General features: G+C 34.8%; 1 protein-coding gene across 1 annotated transcript in view; it reads right to left on the minus strand.

The window, feature by feature from the left end:
• Window positions 1–26,233, minus strand: part of CPNE8 (copine 8) — a 230,369-nt gene that overhangs the window by 82,189 nt on the left and 121,947 nt on the right. Inside the window, exon 10 of the mRNA XM_043563315.1 lies at window positions 24,705–24,746. Coding sequence (XP_043419250.1) covers window positions 24,705–24,746 — 42 coding nt within the window. The remainder of the gene's footprint in view (window positions 1–24,704; window positions 24,747–26,233) is intronic.

Here is a 26,233-nt window from a genome sequence, read left to right on the forward strand (position 1 = left end):
AAGTGGTAAAACAAACCATAAGGGATGTCACCGTTATGTATATCATAGAATTTAAGCTTGGCCCATTCACTTTGCAAATGCAAGGTGTTCATTATTACTATATATATATATATATATATATATATATATATATATATATATCCCAAAACCCGAGGTAGGTTTAATGCTTAGTTGTGAATCACTAAAATCCATCAAACCTCCATAGACCTGATGACCAGTGACAACCAACAAATAAGTTGTTATCTAGCCAACCAAATTACTGATTTCTAAAGATGGCATTTGGAAGAGAAAACTAGCTGCCATTAATTTCAGTAGAGTTTTTGCAATAGGAATTGTTTTATAACATTATTTAAAATACAGCTCATATAGATTCCAGCCTCTCAGTTCTCCCTTATGTCAAAGATCTTACACATACATGATATTATTCGAAATGGGACATCCCTCTTTATAGATGTACTACGCTGACCCCTTCTAGATTTGACTTCCAGAAGCATATCTACACACATGAAAATGTGAAAGGAAAGAGGGTTGGAAACAGTGGTAAGTATATTTGTATGTATGAACCCAGTCTCCTAGGAATCACTCATTGAAGTTACACAGGGAAAATTATAAAATAGTACTTTAGTGCTACATATTTCTAATAAGTGGAATAATTTTCTTTGACCTTCAGAGGTGGAAGCTCATAACCTTGGTATCTTTCACTGAGACCTTAAAAACTGAGTTATGGAGATTCTGTTTAGAATCTATCCTCCTCCATTGCTGTGCATGCTTCAAATATCTTAAGAGTCACGGAGATCGAGGCACCTGGGTGGCTCAGTCGGTTAAGCATCCGACTTCAGCTCAGGTCATGATCTCACGGTTTGTGGGTTCGAACCCCGCATTGGGGTCTGTGCTGATAGTGCAGAGCCTGGAGCCTGCTTCAGATTCTGTGTGTGTCTCTCTCTGCCCCTCCCCCGCTCATGCTCAGTTTCTCTCTCTCTCAAAAAGTAAATAAACATTAAAAAAAAAAAAAAAAAAGAGTTCCAGAGATAAAACATTCTATTAGAGCACTTCAAGCACAATGTTTTGGTATTGGTAACTGTGACCAAGCCTTATATAACAGAACTTACCACACTAGTGGTGGGAACTTAACATAGAGGGCTTAAAATAAACTCTGGATCACTTAAGTCCATATGGTAGTTTTCTGACTATGGTAATCCTCATCTGGTTAACTGTTTAAATTCAATATGCAGCTATTACTATTAACACTAAATTCCCACCACTCAACACTAATCAAAAACTTGGTAGAGAGAAGCAATATTTACTGATCTCAAGTAAATACAATTACTCAATCAAGTCTCAAGAACATGTAATACCCATTTGGATAAAGTCCAGCAGAATGGCAAATCTGGACCTAATTGCAATGGTCAAGTTTATCATATGGCACACATTGATGCACTCCTGTTGAAGTCATTACGGAGCTCTCTAAGAAGCATTTCTCTGATATTTGGTTCTGTTTTGTTTTGGTAAATTTGTTACTCTCTACAGAATTGAATGATGAACAATGGGACTCAATGCTATGAATCTGCACTTTTGTGCTTCCATTTGTGTTTCCTAATCTGAAAGCACCCTGTTTATTAATAAATGGAGATTTTCCCCTCTGCATTAGTTGTTAGAGGGTTTACACCCAGATGTATGGCCATTTCTTGCAGGATATGTATGCATGATGTGCTGTCCTATGCAGGCTTTTCAAATTTCTTACCCTAATTTCCCCCTTTACTTCAATTTCCTCGCCCAGTTTATAGTTCACCATATGTTACTACATGCATTTCTGTAAATTACCTTGGATCCTTTTCAGAGTAAGACAGGACACAAATAAATGGAAGAACGAATAAAATATTTGCTCCTCCCATTCTGAATCTTGTTCAAGATTATCATTTTGAATAAAACACTGAATGTGCATGTCACATAAATACAATGCTATGATGTGTTGTAGAGGAGAAAATGTATTAAGTGAGTCACAAATTGCATTTCAACCTCCAAGACAACATTTCTGTGAGATAAAGAAAACACATTATTGTATCTATTCAGAGCCAGAGAAATGGATGACCAAGAAGTGAGGATTTGTTGAAAGGTTATCAACATAAAGCATAAAAGCAGGTAGCAGTAAACTTGCCAACCCTAGATATAAGGTGCTTTGTCTCCAGAATACATCCTAAGAATTTGGGTGGATAAGTGGACTCATTCCCAGGTCAATTTCATCATAGATCTCTTGAATACACGGACATTTTTAGTTTCCTTTGTAACTTGTCTTACTTAAAAAATTATTTAGTACGCCATAGATAAATACTCTGAAGAAAGTATTAAATGTAATTTTCACTGATTTGTAATTATCTTTTCCCCTATCATCAACTATTCCAGATTTTACTGAGATAAAAAGAAAAATTTAATTTGCTTTAACATTTTTATCTGCTCATGATTTTCAATACTGTAATATTGAAACAATTATCACTATACAATAAATCACAACCAATAATTTCCTTGTGATTTAATAATACTGCTTTGCTATTTCCTGTTAATTTAATTGCATCTAAAATAATTATTCTATGTTATGTCTTTGCATTTACAAAATAAAGTCTACCTCAGGGCTGCTTATCTGATTTGTCTGTTTACCTCTCTAATTTGTTCTCCCTACTTTTTATAAGGGAGGAAATAAAGAGATTGTTAAAGCAAATTGATTATGACTATATAGCTTAGCATTTGAGGAAATAAAGAGATTTTTAAAGCAAATTGATTACAACTATATAGCTAGTAGTCTGCCTCTAAAATCCTTGTTTGAGCAAAGTGATTAAATTGTTAAATAAAATCTGTATATTACAATTATTTCTGTGCTCCCTTAAGAGTGGAAAAATGGTGATTGTGTCTACTGACATTTACATTTGAAACCTGTAGGACAGTCCCTACCTAACAAATGTGTCTTCCCACCACCACCCCCCTCCCATTTTTGGCACCTTCTTTCCCAGCTTCACCTATACTATGGAGGCTAGCTATTATGTCCTCCAAGAAGCCTTTCCTGCTTCATGCCATTCCCTCTTTGCTTTTAAAGAAGCCAGTATCTCTCTACCGTCACAAACCTGTATTGTATTGTACCTGCTCTTTACATAGCTCCCCTCTCAGTCTCCGTACTTGAAGGTGAGAAAGGTGATAAACTCATCTTCATGTTTTCAGCATCTACCTCAGTGCCTGGTAAACGGGCACTGTTGAAAGTTGGAACTAGATTCAGGTTAATATCACAGTCATGCTGTGATCTTACCTTGCAGGTCACATGAACAGATTTGCCTCAGACTATATTCAGTCTAAAAGACTGGCACAAGTGCCAATCACAGTAACCACCATCACTCTCTCTACCTCCTTAAAACAACTCTGAGAGTAATGAGAACAACTGTTCTTTTCCCCAGAAGTGCACCCACACAATCGCACCAGAGGCAGAGAAAAGAGAAGCAGGCAATATTGCCTTCTGTGGGCATTTCTGGTGATCTTCCTGAAGGCCACCCTGCCTTGGGACAGATAACCGTTACTTTCTTGACTGTCAATAAACTACTTTTGCACATAGTGTATACAAATGGCGTGTATGTACTGAGTCCATCTCAGCCCTTTCTCTACCGCCATGTGGTCTGGAGTGAGTCAACTTCGGGGTCCTTAAGTCTTCACCGAAAAATGGGAGGCAATGCCTACTTACGGTTTTGAAAACAGACTCAGAAAATTCATTTCTTTTTTTTCTGTGAAAAGTGTTTAACTCCTCAAAAAAGACACTACTAAGATACCTTTTTCCAGTTATTAAGAATATGATTCCAGGCACACATATATATAATTGTAAGAAAGCTTTCATCAAAATAATTTGTGAGGACGTAATAGGCTTATGAACTGATATATGCTGCGTTATATTCTGGAGTTGCACACACCTGTGGCTTGTACTATTCCAATGCGATTCCTTTCCTCTGGAGTACATACACTACAGTGTGCCGTGTGCCAGGTGTGTGCTGAAGGACCTCTCACATAAGGATTTGTAAACAAATTGTGTGTTAAAGACATTTGCTCTAGGATGTTGAAAAGATTCCAGCTCAAAAATGGGCATGAGCTTTCCCATGGAAACAACAGCCCCAGATGCTACCGTCTCCTCCATTGGTATTTAAACATACTGCCTTCCCATCTTCCTCTGTCTTGTCTAATCTGGTCCAGTCCTAGCAAGCATAACAACATTTTTAAAAATAGCTAGAGATTAAGCAGTCACAGAAGTGAGAGACACATTTAATTGAAGTGTAGTCATGGTGACCCTAATTAAACTCATAGGTTGCAGACATTCTTACTGGTTAAACCTGTATTTGTAGGAGAGCAGCAGTGTTTTTCTAGATGTGACTGAAACCAAACCACTAACTCCATGATCACAAGTAAACTATGCCCTCAGATTTGTGATTTCTCACAATCAACACTAAAAGTCATCTTTATGAGTCCAATATTGTTATCAGCTGTCCCTGATTTTGCTAATTTTCTTTGCTTTTCTTCTAGTCAAACCCTTCAAATTTGACAAGACTTTTCAGCATCTAAGAATGTTTTGGTTTTCTGGGGCTTTTTAAACAAGAGAATACCAGCCCCTACTGATTCTTAAAGGAAGTGGTTCTATGTGAAAATTTCAACAAAATCAAATCTTTCTTTTTCCTTGTAACTTCCTCAAACCCTGACAGAGAATTTAGTTTACTTTAAAAAAAAATCTAGAAATAGAACCTTTAAATATTCCCAGATTATGAACTTGTCTATAAATTTGCAGAATTATGATTATTAATTGTGCTAGTAAACAAAGATTATAAACATTCTTACAAAAGTAATTTTTTTAATTTGTAAAGTCCTGGTTTATTCCCTCCATAGATTACAATAATACTTCTGGGCCTTCAAGAGGAAAACAGCGGTTCCTGGATGGCTCAGTGGGTTGGGCACTGACTTTGGCTGGTTTGAGGCCCACATCAGGCTCTGTGCTGACAGCTCAGAGCCTGGAGCCTGCTTTGGATTCTGTGTCTCCCTCTCTCTGCCCCTCCCCCGCTCACGCTCTGTCTCTCAAAAATAAATGTAAAAAAAAAGTTACAAAAAAAGAGGAAAACAGATATAATCATCTCAAATATCAAGAATTCAGCAGGAGAACTAGGCTAATTTTATCAGTCTTATCCATACCAGCTCCTTGATACATCTTTTTTTTTTTTTTATTAAAAAAATTTTTTTTTGAACGTTTATTTATTTTTGGGACAGAGAGAGACAGAGCATGAACGGGGGAGGGGCAGAGAGAGAGGGAGACACAGAATCGGAAACAGGCTCCAGGCTCTGAGCCATCAGCCCAGAGCCCGACGCGGGGCTCGAACTCCGGGACCACAAGATCGTGACCTGGCTGAAGTCGGACGCCCAACCGACTGCGCCACCCAGGAGCCCCAATACATTTCTAATACAGACAAAAATTTAAAAAGATATAAATAGCATATATATGTATATATGTAATAAATACTATTGTCATTTTAGGTATAAATTCATATAAAGTATTACATAGTAATATATGATATTACATCGACATAATTGTACATGTTAATGTATGTATTATATCTATTATTATTTAATATTTCATTTATTAACTTTATTTTCATTTACTTATTACATCTATACAAAGACTTGGGACAAACAACACGTTTTCAGATAAAGATAATATTTTTGATGTGATTTACATTTATATAGAAAAATGATATATGTCATCATAAAGAAAATGCTCTGTATGATGATTTATCACATTTAAGCTCAAACTGTGTGCCTATATATCTACTCCATTTTTTTAAATACAGGGTATAGACATATTTTCTTATATATAATATATTTATATGTAAGTATTTTTATAATATATATTTATAAATGTATTATTTAAAGTCCAAGTGTATCTATCAGATATAATGCAAATTTCAACTACACATAAAATCTAACTTTTAAAAAAATAATTACCTTTGATTCTTTTCTATTGCCTCTAATAAGCTTAATGCACCAATATATCATCAGGCAAATAAAAATTTGCCTCATTAAACAAAGTGAATTGTATATGGCCAAAAATTCTTAATATACAATCATTTTTACCTACCAATAATTTCACAAATGCAATTTAATCCATTGAAAGGTAGGGTGAAGTTTCTTTACCTAGCCAGGATCTTTGGATATTTTTTTCTAGGATTATATTAATTAAAAAGTTAACTGAGATAAGGTCGGAAGTTAGATTCTCTAATTTCATCAACTTGTAACTATTTTATGTAATCCATGTCACATACTTTATTCTCTATAATTTCAAAGTGATTGAATTCTAGTTTTTACCTTGAACATTAATCTCTAGAAAGGAAGGTCTGTGTGATACACTAACTTGTTTTTGAAATTTAAACTATCAGCCAGTGAGTGATATTTTTTCAGCTGAATGAGAATAATAATAGTATTGTTATAATAAGAAAAACAACAACAAAATACCAGGGGGGCCCTGAATGGCTCAGTCCATTTAGCAGCCAACTTCAGCTCAGGTCATGACCTCGTGGCTGGTGGGTTGGAGCCCTGTGTCATGCTCTGTGTTGACAGCTCTGAGCCTGGAGCCTACTTCAGATTCTGTGTCTCCCTCTCTCTCTCTCTCCCCCTCCCTCTCAAAAATAAACATTAAAAAATTAAAAAAAAAAAAAAGATCACCCCACTTTGGTGAAATTTCACATTTAGAGGTGACTGACTTAGATCTTATTTGACAGCTCAGAACTTTTGGATTTGCAAGAATTTCACCACTGGAGATTGTGTGCTATTTTTATATTAATACAAAAGTAATAATCATTTATTGCCATTCAAGATTTATAATATTTTCTTTGAATTCCTACATTATTACCCATTATATTTCTTGAAGTGAAAATTATTTTTTCTTATACTATTTGTGGAGAAACAAAGGTTTTAGGCATTTTGAGAGACTTTAATAATTTTATGTGTTTTTGAGGCATGTTACTTTTTAATGGTTTTAACAGTGTGAATATCTTCAAAGTATTAAAATATGGAAATAGAATAACCCACATCATAAAAGTTTTTCCATGTGTGTTAGAAGCTTGAATAAATTGATACATTTTTGAACCAAATGAGGCTCCAGGAGACTATGAAGCAAAATTTCAGAATCACTGAGTTCCCAAGAGATACAAATCTAAAACATTAATCAAAGAATTAAAAGTACTCAGTGAATTGGTGTTTGGGTTGCTTAGATAGGATAATACTTATGTGTAAAAGTTCTTCCTTTTAAATAATAAGCGTAATTAAAAACTTGTCCTTAAAATATAGTATAATATCTGGGAATTTTCTAATGGAAATGAAAGAAATACCTATGCAACCCAATAAAAATAATGTCTGCCTATAAGTTCTCCCTTTGGGATTTACTGATTTTGCGTAAGTCATTAAGCTTTCTAGTAAAAATTTTTCACCCCTCAAAAGCATAAAATATATTTTCCTATTCACTTCAAAAAAAAAAAGTGAGTTGATTAACTTCAGTTGTTCTGAACAGAATAACAGAAGTTTGTTTTGGGTTCTTGGAAGAAAAATATTGTATTAGAATATGGCCATAAAAGCAGCCCTAATATCAATATATGTTAAAATTAAATTTACAGGTTAAAATACAAGTTTACAATACATATATTTCATTGGCTTGTTCATTTAGACTATTCTATAATATATGCAAATGTATTAGCATGTGTCTAAAGTAGAGTTTTTCCACATATTAACTATCCTATTCTACACTTTTAGGAAAAATAGCACTAAAGAACTATTTAGATAGCAATGACTTCAGTGGCACTATGAATGTGTGAAGATCTAAATGTAAGGATAGTTTTCTATAAATCTAAATAAACATTCCAATTGTGAATTCATTTTAAACATAAACGGAAAATGGCACATTAGAAAATTCTTCTCATTTGTATGTTTATTTTGTTCTATCTATGTACAAAATCACCAATTGTGGCCAAAAATATGTTTATAAGCTTTTATCTCTATTGTGGTGTATAATCATAGAATAGTGCTAGTAAACCAAACAACTGAAGTGCCATAATCTATGAATATTCATGTACTTTCATACATTTTTATGTATATATCAATCTGGAAATTTAAAAAATTTTGTTTCTGGAAAAGGTTGCCAATAATTCTGCAACACCCCTTAGCAAAGTATACACAACTGAAATGAATACATGCCACTTGTATTATAACTATATGTATTTAATCAACCTTAAAAATCTAAAACTGCAATTTTGACAGCCTGACATACATTATATAATAAATACTAATCATAGGAGAAATTGTGATACCAAAAAAATACCTAGCTGTTTTTAAGGACCTTTTATTTCCTAGTCAAAAGATTGTAACTGAGTACTTCCTTTAACTGAACCTCAATGTCAAACAATTACACTTAATCTGTGTAAATATACACATAGACGTTGCTACAAAAGGCCATATTTCATTCTTTCTCATTGCCAAGTAGTATTCCATTGTGTATATAAACCACAATTTCTTTATCCATTCGTCAGTTGATGGACATTTAGGCTCTTTCCATAATGTGGCTATTGTTGAAAGTGCTGCAATAAACATTTTGGTACAAGTTCCCCTATGCATCAGCACTCCTGTACCCCTTGGGTAAATTCCTAGCAGTGCTATTGCTGGGTCATAGGGTAGATCTATTTTTAATTTTTTGAAGAACTTCCATACTGTTTTGCAGAGCAGCTGCACCAGTTTGCATTCCCACCAACAGTGCAAGAGGGTTCCCGTTTCTCCACATCCTCTCCAGCATCTATAGTCTCCTGATTTGTTCATTTTGGCCACTCTGACTGGCGTGAGGTGATATCTGAGTGTGGTTTTGATTTGTATTTCCCTGATGAGGAGCGACGTTGAGCATCTTTTCATGTGCCTGTTGGCCATCTGGATGTCTTCTTTAGAGAATTCATGTTTTCTACCCATTCTTCACTGCATTATCTGTTTTTCGGGTGTGGAGTTTGGTGAGTTCTTTATAGATTTTGGATACTGGCCCTTTATCCAATATGTCATTTGCAAATATCTTTTCCCATTCTGTTGGTTGTTTCCTTTGCAGTGCACAAGTTTTTATCTTCATGAGGTCCCAATAGTTCATTTTTCCTTTTAATTCCCTTGCCTTTGGAGATGTCTCAAGTAAGAAATTGCTGTGGCTGAGGTCAGAGAGGTTTTTTTCCTGCTTTCTCCTCTAGGGTTTTGATGGTTTCTTGTCTCATATTCAGGTCCTTTATCCATTTTGAGTTTATTTTTGTGAATGGTGTAAGAAAGTGATATGGCCTTTTGTAGTAACATGGATGAAACTGGAGAGCGTTATGCTAAGTGAAATAAGTCATACAGAGAAAGACAGATACCATATGTTTTCACTCTTATGTGGATCCTGAGAAACTTAACAGAAGACAATGGGGAAGGGAAGGGAAAAAAAAAAAAGATTAGAGAGGGAGGGAGCCAAAACATAAGAGACTCTTAAAAGCTGAGAACAAACTGAGGGTTGATGGGGGGTGGGAGGAAGGGGAGGGTGGGTGATGGGTATTGAGGAGGGCACCTGTTGGGATGAGCACTGAGTGTTGTATGGAAACCAATTTGACAATAAATTTCATATTAAAAAAAATATATATAGAACAGATTAGAAAAATCCAAAAGAATGGTTTATTCTCAGATATTCTTTAATGGTGTCAAATTCAGTGCAATACCAAAAATGCAACTTTATACGAGGTTAGCTTAATATTAAAATGTTGCTGATTTTTAGTAACAACTGTGAATGTAAACTGTACTATCTGGTTTAAACTACAATGCAAAATAATTCCAAATATTATGAAATGTACACACAAAGGAAAGTTGTGTCTTCTATTTCTAATGAAGTGGTTAGTGGAGACAACTATTTAGATAATTCAAAGGTAATTACCTGTATATTTTAAGTAAAGCTATTTTAAGGCTTTATTTCCCTTTTTCAAGTTGTAGGTATAGACATCAGTTAGAAATTATGAGTACCAGCATTATGTACCCAAACAGGTTGGAACTAAGAATCTCATAGTTGAACATTAGAGCTTAAATATCAAAATCAGAGCAGAAATCCTTGATGGGGTGTAGCCAATCAACCTTTAGGACATAAAATCATTTAGGAAACTGAGCTTCTATCCATACCAGAGAGACATATGTCAATCATTTGGTCAAAATTTTTACAAAATAAATTAATAACACCAAGCACTGAAACATATACGAATATTACCAAGCCTAAATTGTTATTGGTAGTGGCAGTGTTCTATGTGTCTTAATTTTTCTCCGGATCAGCAACTATAAAATTTTCCTTTCCAAACAGGATTGAAATGCAACATGAATAAATGGCTACAATGTATTTTTGTCTTGTTTTAATTCTCTCAGGTTATGTCTACAATAGTCAACATCAAACGCTAAAGCTAAGAACTTATGTTTCAAAGAAAAGATTCTGGAATTCTGAATACCATGTTCCATTTCTCCTACACTAAGAAGCGAAAGATGATGGGAGATAAAAGCAGTGCTTAGAAAGATAGAGGAAAAAGCAGTAGTTTGATTTGCAGCCAATGACTAGTTACTAGTCATGTAAAATGGAAAAACCATTTCCACACTTTCCTTCGTTTTCATGTCTGGAAAAAGAACAATAATATTTTTTATTGGGAATTTTTTGAGAATTGAGAGGAAATGTGTAAAATTGCTTGGCATACCAAATTAAATTTAAAACTTGTATGGTGCATGATCTTAAAATTGGGTTCCCACGCTATCTGTAGAACAATTTATATAACAAAAGGACTGTACACACCACAGTCTCTCTTATTCATTTCCTCTTTCTGACTAGACAATTTCGATGAAATATTAAAATTGTCACAAAGTAAAGGTATTTGGCAGATGCACATCTATAGTGACCTTGTCACTTGCTAAATTTTAATAAACTTTTTCCAGGACTCAGTTGTCACTAAGCTTAGTTTTATGTGCATTTGGAGTACTAGTAGGTGAGTGACAAACGCTGTACAACTATACAACACATGTGGGTAACACAAAATCTCAAATCATCTTGGTATTTAGAATCGCGGAGAAAATAATGGGTGACCAATGCATATCAGTAAGTCCTATTGCATAAATGATCAGCATCATTACTATCAGAATCTTTTCATCACTCACAACTAGAAGTTTCATTTAATTGGAAGACTTTTATGACCAGCTCTATAGAATTTTCCCTCAAAACTCTCAGTAGGTAATCACATATACTTCCACTGTGTAAAAGAGATCTTTTAGGTAGATGTTTCTCCAGTTTATACCTTTGATTTATATTCCAGCATCTCTCCCATCCCCTAGTCTCGTATTTCTAATAGCCTGATATACATTCTCCCCTGTGATATATAACTTTAAAAAATAATTGGGGATGAAAAAAAAAAAGAAATAGAATGAAAAAAGAAATCTTGGGGGGAGAGCAAGCAAAGCCAGGTCTTCAAAATATATATATCTGTTAGGAAGAGAGAGCTGGGTATTGTAGAAGAGAGCACAACAGAATTAGGTTGATGTGATCTGAATGTTTTTGCTCCTCTGGCATGAGGCCATCATGAGTTCTAATACTGTTTGAATGAGACCATTCTCTAGGTTTACATTTGGGAGTCTCTCATCAAAACTAAGCAAAAGCTTCATCAAAAAAAAAAGCTTATGCACAGTTAAGGAAACAGTCAACAAAACTAAAAGGCAACCTGTGGAATGGAAGAAGATATTTGCAAATGACATATCTGATAAAGGGTTAGAATCCAAAATATATATAGAATTTATAAAACAACACCCCAAAAACAAAAAATCCAATTTAAAAATGGGCAGAAGACATGAATACATATTTCTCCAAAGAAGACACCCAGATGGCCAACATCACTCATCATCAGGGAAATACAAATCAAAACTACAATGAGACATCACCCCACACCTATCAGAATGGCTGAAATCAACAACCCAAGAAATGACAGGTGTTGGTGAGGATGTGGAGAAAGGGATACCCTCTTGCACTGTTGGTGGGAATGCAAACTGGTGCAGCCACTCTGGAAAATAGTATGGGGTTTTCTCAATAAGTTAAAAACAGAACTATCCTACAATCTAGCAATTGTACTACTAAGTATTTACCCAAAGAATACAAAAATACTAATTCAAAGGGATACATGCACCCCGATGTTTATAGCAGCATTATCTACAATAGCCAAATTATAGAATCAGCCCAAGTGTCCATCAACTGATGAATGGATAAAGTGGATGTGGTATATAAACACAATGGAATATCACTCAGCCATAGAAAAGAATGAAATCTTGGCCATAGATCGAGCTAGAGAGTTATTATTATGCTAGGCAAAATAAGTCAGTCAGAGAAACACAAATACATATGATTTCACTCATGTGGAATTTCAGAAACAAAACAAATGAGCAAAGGAGAAAAAGGAGAGAGAGAGAGAGGCCAACCAAGAAACAGATATTTAATTATAGAGAACAAACTGATGGTTACCAGAATGCAGGTGGGTGGGAGGATGGTTAAATAGGTGATGGGGATTAAGAAGGGCACTTGTGATGAACACTAAGTATTATACGAAAGTCTTGAATTGCTGTACTGCATACTTGAAATTAATATTACGCTGTATATCAATGAACTGGAATTTGAATAAAAACTTTAAGAAAAAAGCTAATAAAAAAGTTTAAATTCACCCAGTCCAAAATCAGGTTCATCGTAGCTACCTCAATTTCCACAAACTGACAAGTTAGCAACCCCCTATTTCCATCAGTGATGTGCATATTTCATTCTCAACTACATTCAGAATATGAGATCTGTGTTTTACTTCAGTCTTCAACTGTAACCATCCAGCAGCTACAAACTTATATACTCCATTTCCTTAACACTGGCTGTAGTATCTAGCTTCATTTTGTATAAAGAACTGAAAAGCTCACAAACCATGCAATCTGAAGCAAAAAACTTAACCTCAATTCATTTATCAGCAAAACTAGGAAGATAATCAATAATACCTACTGGATTCTTATAAGGATCAAATGAGAAAGTGGTGAAAAACACTTTTGCAAACTGCAAAGCTCTATGCATATTCAAAATGTAATTTAGTTGTTTTTCACGGCAAGGGTTTTATGATTTTTTATTGCCTTTACTGCCAACCTAATATAAGTTTCATTACTATCCCAATAACCTCCTTAACCTCTAAACTAGTTTTTATACTTCTGTGTCTCCCTGATTCCAAATCATTCTGAAAATATTTTCCCATATCTCTCATAGTGCTAGAATGTCCTTGGTTCATTATTCAGTAACAAAATCTCTTAATGACTCCAAAGTTCCAATGGAATTCAGAAAATACTCTCCAGTCTATCAGAAGCCTTCCATCATATGGTCCTGACCTACCTTTGTATATGTATCTGTATTTCCCATTAATTCCCTCTAATACATTATAACATACTCACAATCACAGGCCCAAAACAAAATCCTTTACTTAATGGGTTCACAAAATCCCTTCTTTTAAAATCCCTACTCTCCTTTCAGATAAATCACCTATCATACTTTGTCATGAGCACATCTTGGCACTTCTGCTCAGATATGAACTTGTCTTTCTCTAAAATTTAACAACACATTATACCTTTCTCAAGGAACACGCCCTGCCTAGTATTTTGCTCCTAGAATGGTACTGTACATTCTGCAAGACCATATGGGCTGTGTGTGAATCATTTTTTAATTAGCCTGTAGTAACTAGGATAGCAATCTGCACTTTATAGATGCTCAAGAAAGCATTCGTCCTATTTAATTGTGTTGATATTCAGTTCCTAATCTCAGGGGAAAAAATAATGATTTCATAAGTAAGGTTTTTGTAGTTTTAGTTTTAGTTTTTAATTTTCCCATTTCTAACAGATTGAGTGAGTTTCTAAAAATGGTTCTCAACTCAAATCTGAGTTAGGCTGACCTGGGGAGTTTTTTCAAACAATTCACGTTTAGACTGTATCCCAAGCCTACTGAACCAGTATCTGTATCTGGAGAGGTATTATGTTAAGGAAAAGTGCTTCAAGCTGCATCTCCAGCTGCTGCAAATGGTCCACAATGTTTCTGGCAATAAATGAAAAAACACATTTTACTCTTGATTACAGGAAAACTTCAAGGTTTTCTATCTTATAGAATGGAGATGACACTTGAGATCATTATAGAGATGTGCAAGATATTCTTCAATATAAGCAAAAAGAAAACCTGTTTGAAAATGAATGAAAAATCTTTTGGGATACACGTGATAAAAATACCTGAAGTCACAAATACGTTAATTTTAAAACTTTTTTAAATTTTTATTTATTTTTGAGAGAGAGAAACAGAATGTGAGCAGGGGAGGGGCAGAGAGAGAGGGAGACACAGAATCTGAAGCAGGCTCCATGCTCCGAGCTGTCAGCACAGAGCCTGATGCAGGGCTTGAACCCATGAACGCTGAGATCATGACCTGGGCTGAAGTCAGACACTTAACCAACTGAGCCACCCAAGCACCCCACAAATATGTTAACTTCGTAGTGAAAAACAATTACCATGAATGGGAAGAAGAGGTAGGGCTTTGTGTTCTTCTTTTGGAAAATTCAACACGTTTTTCATGCATGTTATAATATAAATAGGCTGTATTTTTGCAGACTAAAATTACAAATTGCAAAATAGTCTGAAGGATGGCATGAGATGATAATAAAAATGACAAAAAGAAACAATGTTGTGTTGCTTCAGAGTTGAATGACTGAATATCTTGTCTATACAAGTGTCCATCAATTGAAATGGTATTTAAAACTCTGCTTCCTTTCATTAGGAGACTGTTCTTTGGCTAAAAGCATCTATATAAGAAATTATTCCTGAATGTTTTAAATATAATAGAAACAGAAAGGTTTTAATTTTAAGGACAAAAACTAAGAACCCATGGAGATGCTAACAGGAACCTGAATCACAACCTTCTGACGTAAAGCAGGTGGCACCTTAATTTTCATGGAGAATAAAGTGCAGTTAAAGGTTTCCTTTTTGTTATTGCTCAATATTAAAATAGGGTCTAGAATTCTACATTTGGAAAATACTGATTGAATTTGCATAGGATTTAGATGGTTTTGTCTCTTCAACTAATAAGAGTGCAATACATATTAATTTAATGAATGAAAAAATTAAGATAAATCACATGTAATATAAACAAATCTCACAAACTTAATGTTGAGGGAAGCCAGACACAAAAGAGTACCTACTACTTAATTCCATTTGTATAATTCAGAAACAGGCAACACTGAAGTATGTTAACAAAAGTCAGGAAGGTGGTTAACTAGGAGGGGAAATAATGAATGGAAGAGGGAAGAGGAAGGCTTCTGCAGTGCTGGTAAAGCTGTTTCTTTCTTTTTTAAATAATTTTTTTTTAACATTCATTACTTTTTTAGAGACAGAGTGTGAGTGAGGGAGGGAGACACAGAATCTAAAGCAGGCTCTGAGCTGTCAACACAGAGCCCGATGTGGGGTTCGAACTCAAGGACGGCGAGATCATGACCTGAGCGAAGTCACTTAACTGACTGAGCCACCCAGGAGCCCCAGTGGTAAAGCTGTTTCTTGATGTGGGTGCTGAATATACTGTATTGAATGCTGTATTCAAATTTGTGAAAATTCATTGAGCTGTATATTTATGATGTGTGCACTTTTCTATACTACATTAACGTTGAATTAAAGTTTATTTTACACCTCCTGCTCTGTGCTGACAGATCAGAGCCTGGAGCCTGCTTTGGATTCTGTGTCTTCCTCTCTCTCTCTCTGCCTCTCCCCTGCTCACACTCTGTCTCTCTCTGTCTCTCAAAAAATAAATAAAATAAAATGTTAAAAAGCTTATTTTAAAATAGGACCGTTTAGCTCCATCTCTTATTATGTTTGGAAAGACCTTCCAAATTCAGAGATTATTTTGTAGTCTTCTATTTTCTTTTCTTTGTGTTCTATTCTTTTCATTCATGTGGCTATTTTTTGGTCAATGGTATGAGTTTTAATTAATTCTTAATTAAACTTAAATCTTACACATAGATTATTTCAAATCATGTAAAATGCTCAATTGGTTATTTTCCAATTTGTCATTCTTCCTATTCTCATTCTATATTAAAACTTGACTGGCCTTGAAAACACAGGCTTCTTTCCCAGCAGGTCTGAACCTGACTTATTGTAGAATATTGGGTCCTGAGAGTTATAGATCTTACTACTAAATCATGTTGATAAGCCAAATTAAAAAGTAACATTTTCAGGTAATTTGAGTTATTTTCCTGTGATGTAGGGGAGCGACATTTACCACTCCAAAATGTGTCTCTTTAAAGTTTTATCCATGTAAGTAATCTCTACACCCAACATGGGCTCAAATTTACAACCCCAAGATCAAGAGTCGTATGCTCCTCTAACTGAGCCAGCCAACCTCCCCCAAAATGTGCCTCTTTTGTATGTGGATTATTTTATGCTGATTATTTTTAAGAAACAGAAGGCTTGGAAGAACCTTTGACCTTCCACCTAATTGCCTAACAGAATTTAGATAGAGGACCAACTCCAGGAAGGGAACTATCACCATAGATTACTATACTATGAACTAGGTATAGTAAGCAGGGAGGTAAACCCCCTATAAAACTCCTATGGTGAACAGACCTATCAAAGTCTGTTTGTTAAAATTCCTCCTGTGTCCCAATTATTTCTGTAGGGCCCAGCAAACATTTCTTACCAAACACTTACTCTGTTTTTATCTTCCTGTGAATAAATCTTCTTTCCCTTTGAAGTCCCAGACCTCCACCCATTTCTCCTTAACTCTGAATGGGATATAAGCCTCAATTGCCTAGCTGCCTCTGGCCCTTATAGTCTTTATGGCACTCCCATATATATGTAATTAAGTTTGATTTTCTCTCGTCAATCTGTCTTATGCCAATTCAAATCTTAGGCCAGCTGAAAGATTCTTGAAGGATAAAGGAAAATTTTTCCTTTCCAATGTCAACGAGTTAATCCTAATTCAGCAATGGTGGCATTGAGATACAAAATCACTTGTTTTGAAAACACAGACTTGTAACCCACATCTTTTCTGACACACATTTATAAAACCTCAGCTCCACCCATTTTCCCTCTTTCCAGAGTTAGAACATTCTGGCAGTGCTATTCTCAACAGTTCTCTACAAATTCCCGTTCTTCTTTTTCTAGAACTATATAAATCCTATGACTAAAAATTCTGTTTCTCCACTACTGTGATTCAGGATTTCTTTTGTTCCAATTCCTTTTCTCTTTCCCTAAACTGCACTGTAAAAACTTTTTCTACTGTACTGTTGCTCTCTTTACTATTCTTTCAGTATCCATAGACTTAAAAACAAATTATTCCCAACACAATGTTGAATTATGATACTGTTGCCAAAATAAATACCAATTTTAGCCTTGTAACAAATATTTACACTCTTTTCATAAATATCCACACTTATTTCACCTTTTAACCTTGTGGAAACTAAAAAATTATAGAACTATAGGAAAATCATGAATTCACATTAATTACAATAATGGCATGATTTCATTACTTATTTCTTAGATATGCTGGACTTGGCAAATGACTGGAAATGGTAGCTGAGAGCAAGGGAGGAGTCAATATCATGTTTCAAGTCTGCAAGCCTGGGATTATGATAATGTCTGGAGATGACACTCGAGAGTGAAATCCAGTAGAGTCCAAGTAAATGTAAAAATATAAAAACATTTGTCTACTTACCCACTGTTCAGAGTGAGTCTACTCTAAACCTCTTTGTCTACTCTTCACAATTCAATCTCTTATGAACCTTTCCTACTACTCCAGTTTCCAAGGACCTTCCCTAGGGCTCCCCAGGTCACCCTATAATCCAACAATTAAACAGTTGACCCTGGCAAAGAAGAGGGTTTCCAGGGACCTATTTTAATTGCACAGCTGTCATCTGTTTTGATGGTTGATAAACATTTTGAATATCACCCCTGGTAATCTCACAATAAAATAAAACCTACGAGAGGAAAGGCAGATTTAGCGGTGAAGTTGATGATTAATTCACATTGGACATAATTAAATAGACTCAGTTTCTTTGTTAAATAAAAAAAAAATCGAAGGTGTCTACAAATAGTTTTTAAAAAGTGAGAAAATGACAGCTGAATTAATTACTGCCTGAAGTTTCAACTAAAGAGATATAATCGCTAACATCATTCAAGATAATTTCATAATTTCAAGTAAAGGGCAGAAATGAGAAGATAAATAACCATCACTGATAGAGGATTGTGTGTTTATCAGAAAGACAACAGAGTTATTTCAAATACTCTCTTCTGTAACATTGAAATAACACAAGAAGCTACTCCATTAAAGACACTGTAACTTACATTGTGGGAAACAGTAAGACAAAATACAGTCCTTAACCTCAGGGAGTTTACAATTTAATATGACAGCTAAAGCAGAAACAAAATTTCAGCATAAATCATAATATGCTAGATATGCTAATTAGCATTCCTAAATGGTAAACACAATACACAAAAGAGAGGGATTAAATGAATTTAGATGTATAGGAAAAGCTTTCAGACAATTTGAGACTATTTAACTTGGGTTGAGGGGCATCTGGGTGGCTCAGTCAGTCAAGCGTCTGACTTAGGCTCAGGTCATGATCTCAGCATTCATGGGTTCGAGCCCCACGTTGGGCTCTGTGCTGACAGCTCAGAGCCTGGAGCCTGCTTCAGAGTCTTTGTCTCCCTCTCTCTCTGCACATCCCCTGCTCATGCTCTGTCTCTCCTTCAAAATTAAATGAACATTTAAAAAAAATTTTTTTTTTAATTTAAATTGGACCAGAACAGAAAACCAACAGGCAAAAATTAACACAGAAATGGAAGGACATATAAAACACATTAAAGAAAATTAAAATATTCTTGTATAAAGATTAGAATTGTGTATTTTCACTAGCCTGACAAATTGTTTAGCGCATCATAAATGCTCAATAACAATTTCTTCCAAAATTAGTTAATAGAATTTCTATTAGGACATAGAGACATATAAAAATGATTACCACCTTAGATATCATCATATACATAATTAAATCAGTCTTTAATGAGGGTAAGAATTATAGATTGGAGGGAAAAGGGGACAAAACCCCACAAACTATATGTGAGGAAAATCATTACCTAAATTCGTAGGAGGTGGAGGAACAAACAGTATGGCAGTAAACAACACGTAGATTATGAAATTCCATTTATCTACATTTTTAAAAAGTCTCCAAGGAGTGGAGGTGGTGGAACGAGAAATGTGAATACACATTTAGGACATTCAGGGTTAACTGCAAGCAATCAGACAGCTATTGTTAGGGAAAGTTTAATTAGAGTAAGTGAGAAGATTTTAAATAAATGAAAAAACTACAAAAGGTTTGCACGTGCTTCTCCTAAATGAGTTATAAATGCCTCAGACAACTTACAAGTAAATTCTTGAGTGGGGCACTGGACCGAGAATGACTGTTATTTGACACCATGATGATGCATAATTGCAGAACTAAAACATCAAGTGTGTTTATCAACTATCTTCAAAGGGAACAGACTAGAAAATGATAGATAGCACTTACATGGTATTTCCCAGATAAATGAAGTTTGCACTTATTCTAAGTGTCACTATTTAAAACGACTACATTAGACACCATGCAGAGTGCTAATAAAACCTTTACTCTCCTTGTTCAGCACATTTCAAGAGTCAAATTTTATGACTGGCAGCTCACTAGTTCAGCCTTTTCATGAAGTCATCTTCAAGAGATAGCGATCTACTCGGTGGCCCATTTACAATCAGTCCCACATCAGAGCCACGAGGTTTTAACGCAGAGCTGTTCTGTGAACGCTTCCTGAATTTTAAACGAGCCACAAAGTCAGCTGAAGCTACTTCAAGCAATTGAAGCTTTTCAAAGATACTACCACTGATTGCTTTGTAACCCAGACAAGTCAGTTTCTCAGCACTTCAGCTTTTCAATTGTTAAAATGAGGTTTTAAATATTCTTACTTCACATCACTTGACGAAATGGTGGGGATTATGGAGACGATTTTAGTAAAGTGGTTTTAACTTGTTGAAAATTGGTACATTTACACTGATAATTCATACTAAGGTCAAGCAATGTCTCTGCACTCAGACCACTGCCAAGGTGTTTAAATAGAAAAGGACAAGTGACTATATTTCTTCTGTTGCAAATTAGCTCAGGCTACCCATTTTAATGTCAACTGGTTACTTGCGCAACAGCATTGCCACATTTTTGTAGGCATCGGGGTGCATGAGATGTTTGTTACAGAATTAATCTCAAGTTGATGAATTACGTTAAACATACCATTAGATTTCTGACCCCAAATCACACCACTTCGTGAAGTTCCTAATCTGCGAATATAATTATCACCTCAATTATCCGAAGCACCCTAGCTAGTAAAACAAAACGTGATTGTAAGCAAGTAACACCGTCAAGCATTGTTCACTTAAATTCTTGACTGAAATATTCTCTCTGAACTGACAGATCAGATTACCTTATGGGTTACCTATGGTTAAATTCATACACAAAATAATACAGATATCTGAACAGTTTTCCCCCACTTTGTAAGGGGACACTCAAAACAATGACATACAGACAAATAAAACTGATTTAAAAATAAAACAAAGAGCTGATATAAAGTTACTTAAGATGTATATTATATGGGTTTAATTAAACTTTACATGGTGCTATCCGGTATGACAGTTGCCAACCAGATGTTGCAATAGGGCACCTGGAATATAGTCAGTCTGAATGAGGTATGCTGCAAGCGTCAATAACATACCGGATTTCAAAGACTTAGTATAAAAAATGTAAAATGTCTCATTACTAATTATATTGATATTGATTCTATATTAAAATAATATTTTGCGTATATAGAATTAAATAAAATATATTATTACATCATTTTTATTGGTTTATTTTTAGTTTTCAATGTTGCTACTAGAGAATTTTAAATTACATATGTGATTTGCATTATATTTATACTGGACAATGCTGATATAGCTGTCAAAAACAGGTGAGAGGAATCCACTGAGTAAATAATCTTTTTTCTAAATAGAGGAAACAAAAGTTCTCAACCTAGATACAGAATTTAAAAATTGATACATGTACATGATTCGTGACAAATACTAAAGACAACAGGAAACAGTTTCTGCTGATAATTACATTGTATCATGAAATATAATGAATGTCAAATCATGTTCACCCTGATTTCAGGAAAGAACATCTACATTGGGAAATTATGTCAGATAAATAAAATGTGTGTAGAAAGTATAATAACCATGTTATCATAAGCATATGTAACCACAAGCTGGAATATCAACTTGTAGAACAATCTACACAGTGACTACTACACATTATAAAACTAGTATCTGGATTCTATGGCTTTTAGGCATTATTGTTATTAGAGACTAATGTGCCTTTCAAATTTCATCAATCATATTTATTTAGAAGAAAGACTTATCAAAAATTATTTAATTATTTTAATTTTGCTTTTTATATGTCATTCTCAAACATCATTTTGCTAACACTGAAAAGCTAATTACTATACCCGGGTCACAGAAAATTATGCACTGAAGTTTCTTAGATTAAAATATGGATCTATATTCTGGATTAAAGAAAGAGCATTTTGACCCGTTAAAAAATTATTAAACCAGTTATAAAATTATAATACACTCCTGCAATTATTCTGCTAATCATATAATTCATTCCCAAGGAATGTTCAAAGTTCCCCCTAACAATCCTTCCCCTGCCACCTTCATCCCCTTTTTATTGTCAGACAGTCTTACTCCTGAGAGTTCTTTTGAACATGCTGTTAATGATGGTATATGGAGGTGGAATTTAAAATTAAATCAACATGGGATCCACTACCACCAATAGGTGAAGATCCAATGACAAGATGAGTTCATCAAATTTCAACACCTAAATGTTTTCTTTCCATCTAAATTCACGTCTCAAAAGTAAATCATTGTATATCAAAAAAAAACCCCTAATCTAATGACCCAAATGCTTCACTTCCTTTAACTACATTCTATAATCCCCCCATCTTTCTATTTCTACTCTCCCTCATGCACTTGTTCTCCAAGCTCTTATTCTCATAATCTAAGACAGCTCGTTTATACAATTGGATAGCTATCAAGATTCTTTCAAAATCTGAAATACTCATTTACCTCTCCTAACTTCCTGTTACATAAGACTTGCTACCTAGGAAAGCTTCATCCACCTCTCTGAGTAATATAAAATGTTAGGTAATGGCATACTTATGTTAAAACGTTTCTTAAATAGTACTTGCATTCTTCTTCATTACAACATTATCAATTGCCAAAGAATCATAGAGTAAGACCAATGTCCAGGTTGAAGGCTTTTATTTATATGCCATGATTTATAATTATAATGTTAGAGAAATATAGTGTATTATTTATGAGTGAACTGTTGGACGAAGAACACTGCCAGGGTTCAAGTCCTGGCTCCACCATTTGTTACTTGTGTGACCTAAGCACATTACTTCTTTGCCTTGATTATTTTTATCTGTAAAACAGTATTAATACACTACCTATCTCTTACTGTGAAAATTAAATAAGGAATAACATGAAAAATGCTGAGAGAATACCTGGCATATTAAAAATATTCAATAAATCATATGCTCAAAACTCCAATATCAAAAAAGAAAGAAAAATGATAATTAAATTCCAAGGTAATTCTGATCTCCAAAACTATTCAAAATTTTTGTGGCTCAGAAGTAGACTGGAAGACAGAAGGAGAGTCATAAAATCTCACTTTTCAAAGCAGGACAATAAAACATCTACAATGTCTGCAAATTTTAGATTAAAGGTCATAGATGCAAATGAAATCTGAATTTATACACTTCATTTCAAAGTGTTCAAATTAAAATTTCCCTAATTTCCTAATAGAGAAAGGCCACCATTGTTGCATTCTCAATTAAAATTTAAAACAGGGTATGATATAAAGCATAAAGTCCTGCTTTACTCAGATTGGCATTATTTCTTCTATTTATTCTGAGGTGCAAAACTCATTTTCTCAGTGAATAAAGTTTAATGAAGCAATGGAGCGAGCATATGTCTCTATGAGAAAACATAATGTTTTCTACTGAGATTTCTCCAGAATTCATGTAGAAATTGATTATCTTTCAGAGTAACTTTAGGGTTGCCTGGGTGGCTCAGTCAGTTAAGCATCCAACTCTGGACTTCGGCTCAGGTCATGATCTTGCAGTTTGTGAGTTCGAGCCCCTCCCTCCCCCCCCCCCCATTGGGCTCTATGCTGACAGTACAGAGCCTTCTTGGGATTCTCTCTCTCTCTCCTTCTCTCTCTGCCCCTCCCTCACTTGTGCTCTCTCTCTTTCAAAAATAAATAAATAAACTTAAAAAAAGAGTAACTTCAAATGGTGTTAGGATGCTTTAGCACAGTCATGCTTGAGATACCACTTGAAGAATGAAACCAATTATTTGGTGAGAGCTGAAGTGTGGGATAGTATCTTCACCTCTCTCTCCATCCCCCCTTATCAGTCCACAAAAAGGAGAAAATACTAGTTGGGCCAAATTCCACATCACCAATTGGACCATGTATGCAAATGAATGGATGGGGGTGGGGGAGAGGGGAAAATGGGTGATGGGCAATGAGGAGGCCACTTGTCAGGATGAGCACTGGGTGTTGTATGGAAGCCAATTCGATAATAAATTATATTTAAGAAAAAAAGGAATGACCTAGGGCAAAGTGAGATGTGAGCATTTCTGGGTCCCTTGGCTTAACATCATTTAAAACCACATCAGTATTGGGGCACCTGGGTGGCTGGGTCAGTTAAGCATCTGATTTTGGCTCAGAACATGATCTGAGTTTGTGGGTTCGAGCCCCATGTCAGGCTCTGTGCTGACAGCTCAGAGCCTGGAGCCTGCTTCAAATTCTGTGTCTCCCTCTCTGCCTGCCCCTCTCTCACTCTCACGCTCTGTCTCTCAAAAATGAATAAATGTTAAAAAAATAGTTTTTAAAAACACCTCAGTATCAATCCTACTTAAAACAGTAGAAACAGTGGAAAAATAAAGAAGAAAGAGAAAAAAGTAGTGTGTAACTTCTCTGTTAGTATTTAACATTTACTGTGATATGCAGAGGAAAACCATGATTTTGGAGCTCTTAACATTGGCAATCACCAGACATAATTCTAGAGTTTTGTTTTGTTTTTTGTTTGTGAGGTATGTGCCTTTTTTAGGGGGTTAAGGGTACTCAAGTGTTCCCATGGATGACAGGGCATAAAAAGTTATAGGAATCTTCAGGGAAGTTATGAGGCACAGACATTTGAGAATTACTACTATGCAGCTATATAAGACATCTTTAAGTTTTCCAATGAAAAATCAAGTCCCAGTTGAAAATCTGCAATGTTACTAAAAATGAGGAAGACCTCTATTTTATTCTCCAAATTGGAAAATCACACTAATGCTTAAAATCCCATGTAAGCACCTCAGTAACATTTGGCAACATCACACAATCTGCAAACTGAAGATTAAAATTAAAACATATGTTCATATTGATATATTTTTAAAGAAAACAAATTTCAAGAGCAAGAATAAAAGAAGAGATCGTCTTACCTCCCATCTCGATCCCAATCATACACCTCTACTTTGATTGTTCTGTCCATGAGGAAAACATACACATAAAGTTACTTAGTAAGATTAAAATAACATGACTGAGCATTAAAAAATAAGTTGCAGATTTTCTTAGATGAAATAATGTAAGTTTCATAAAATAGTTTGAAGTTGATTTTGTTGATTTTATTACTATATTTTGATTTATATCTTAAAATGGGTTTTTCAAATCTTATTGATTCTTCAAAGGCATAGGGAAAGTATATGGGAGGAGCATGCGGAATTTGACATAGCTCCTCAATGAGAAGGCCTGCAACTACTTTTCTACTCTTGAAAACCATTGTGTTAGAGCAGGATTTCTCGATTTTAGCATGAATCACAATCACATGGAAAGCTTCTCACACCTTGAATTGTTGGACTTCATGCCCAGAGTTCCCAGTTCAGTGGGCTTGAGTTGGGGCCTAAGAATTTGAATTTCTACCAAGTTAAACCAGGTGATGCTGATGCTGCTCATCAAGAACCACACTGCAAGAACCACTTTATTACAAAATGAGTTCAGTTAGATAAAGGTATGATCTTGTTAAATGAATAAAAATGACATTCAACTTCAATTTTCAAGGAAATTTAACGGCATGCTGCTAATCAATAGTTCCTTCTACACTAGTTAATAGAATAAATTTGCATTTTTCTAATACTCAAGTAACAAGATAAATAAAACAGCAAAGATACTGGGTTTTTACTTTCTATTTATTTGCTTTTCCTTTGGGGGTAAGGGCTTTAATTATAAACCTCATAATCAACTTCTATTTGAAAAAGAAAAAAAACTTTAATGTCAAGAAATCTTGAGGTATATTGTGGGAGGATCTTCAGGGTCACCTCACCCAGTTACTTATAAAGCACCAGAATCTCCCTGTCCTCCATCTATATAACTTTTATGATTCAACATCCATGAGAACAGTGATGCCAAATAGCATTTTCCATAGGAGACTCTTAAATATGGAGAACTGGAGGGGCTGTGGGAGGGGGGATGGGCTAAATGGGTAAGGGGCATCAAGGAATCTACTCCTGAAATCATTGCTGCACCAAATGCTAACTAACTTGGATGTAAGTTAAATAATAATAATAATAATAATAATAATAATAATAATAATAATAGCATTTTCAAGAACGCCTCAGAGTTGATAATATACGTAGTCATAGTCTTCTACATTTACTGATTCCACTCCAGAAAGATAATGCCAAATTAAACCATTGAGGCAATGAAAATTCTACAGTGACTTTTGAATAGTATGTCAAAACAAACTAAAATTTAATGTATTTTTAGCATTTTGCATATTTCTGGCCTTGGAAAATCAATCAGTTTAACCAAACTTTAGTCAAATTATCCCTCTTCCCCAAATTATCATGAATAAAAAAAAAGCTATTCAAAAATTCTGAATAAATCGTCTGTTGGTAAATACACATTTACATAGGTAAAGAAGCACCCTAATTTTTTTAAATTTGGCTTAGATTATCAGATACAAAATCTATAG

Source organism: Prionailurus bengalensis, chromosome B4 (assembly GCF_016509475.1).
Source record: "Prionailurus bengalensis isolate Pbe53 chromosome B4, Fcat_Pben_1.1_paternal_pri, whole genome shotgun sequence".
Taxonomy (NCBI): Eukaryota; Metazoa; Chordata; class Mammalia; order Carnivora; family Felidae; genus Prionailurus; species Prionailurus bengalensis.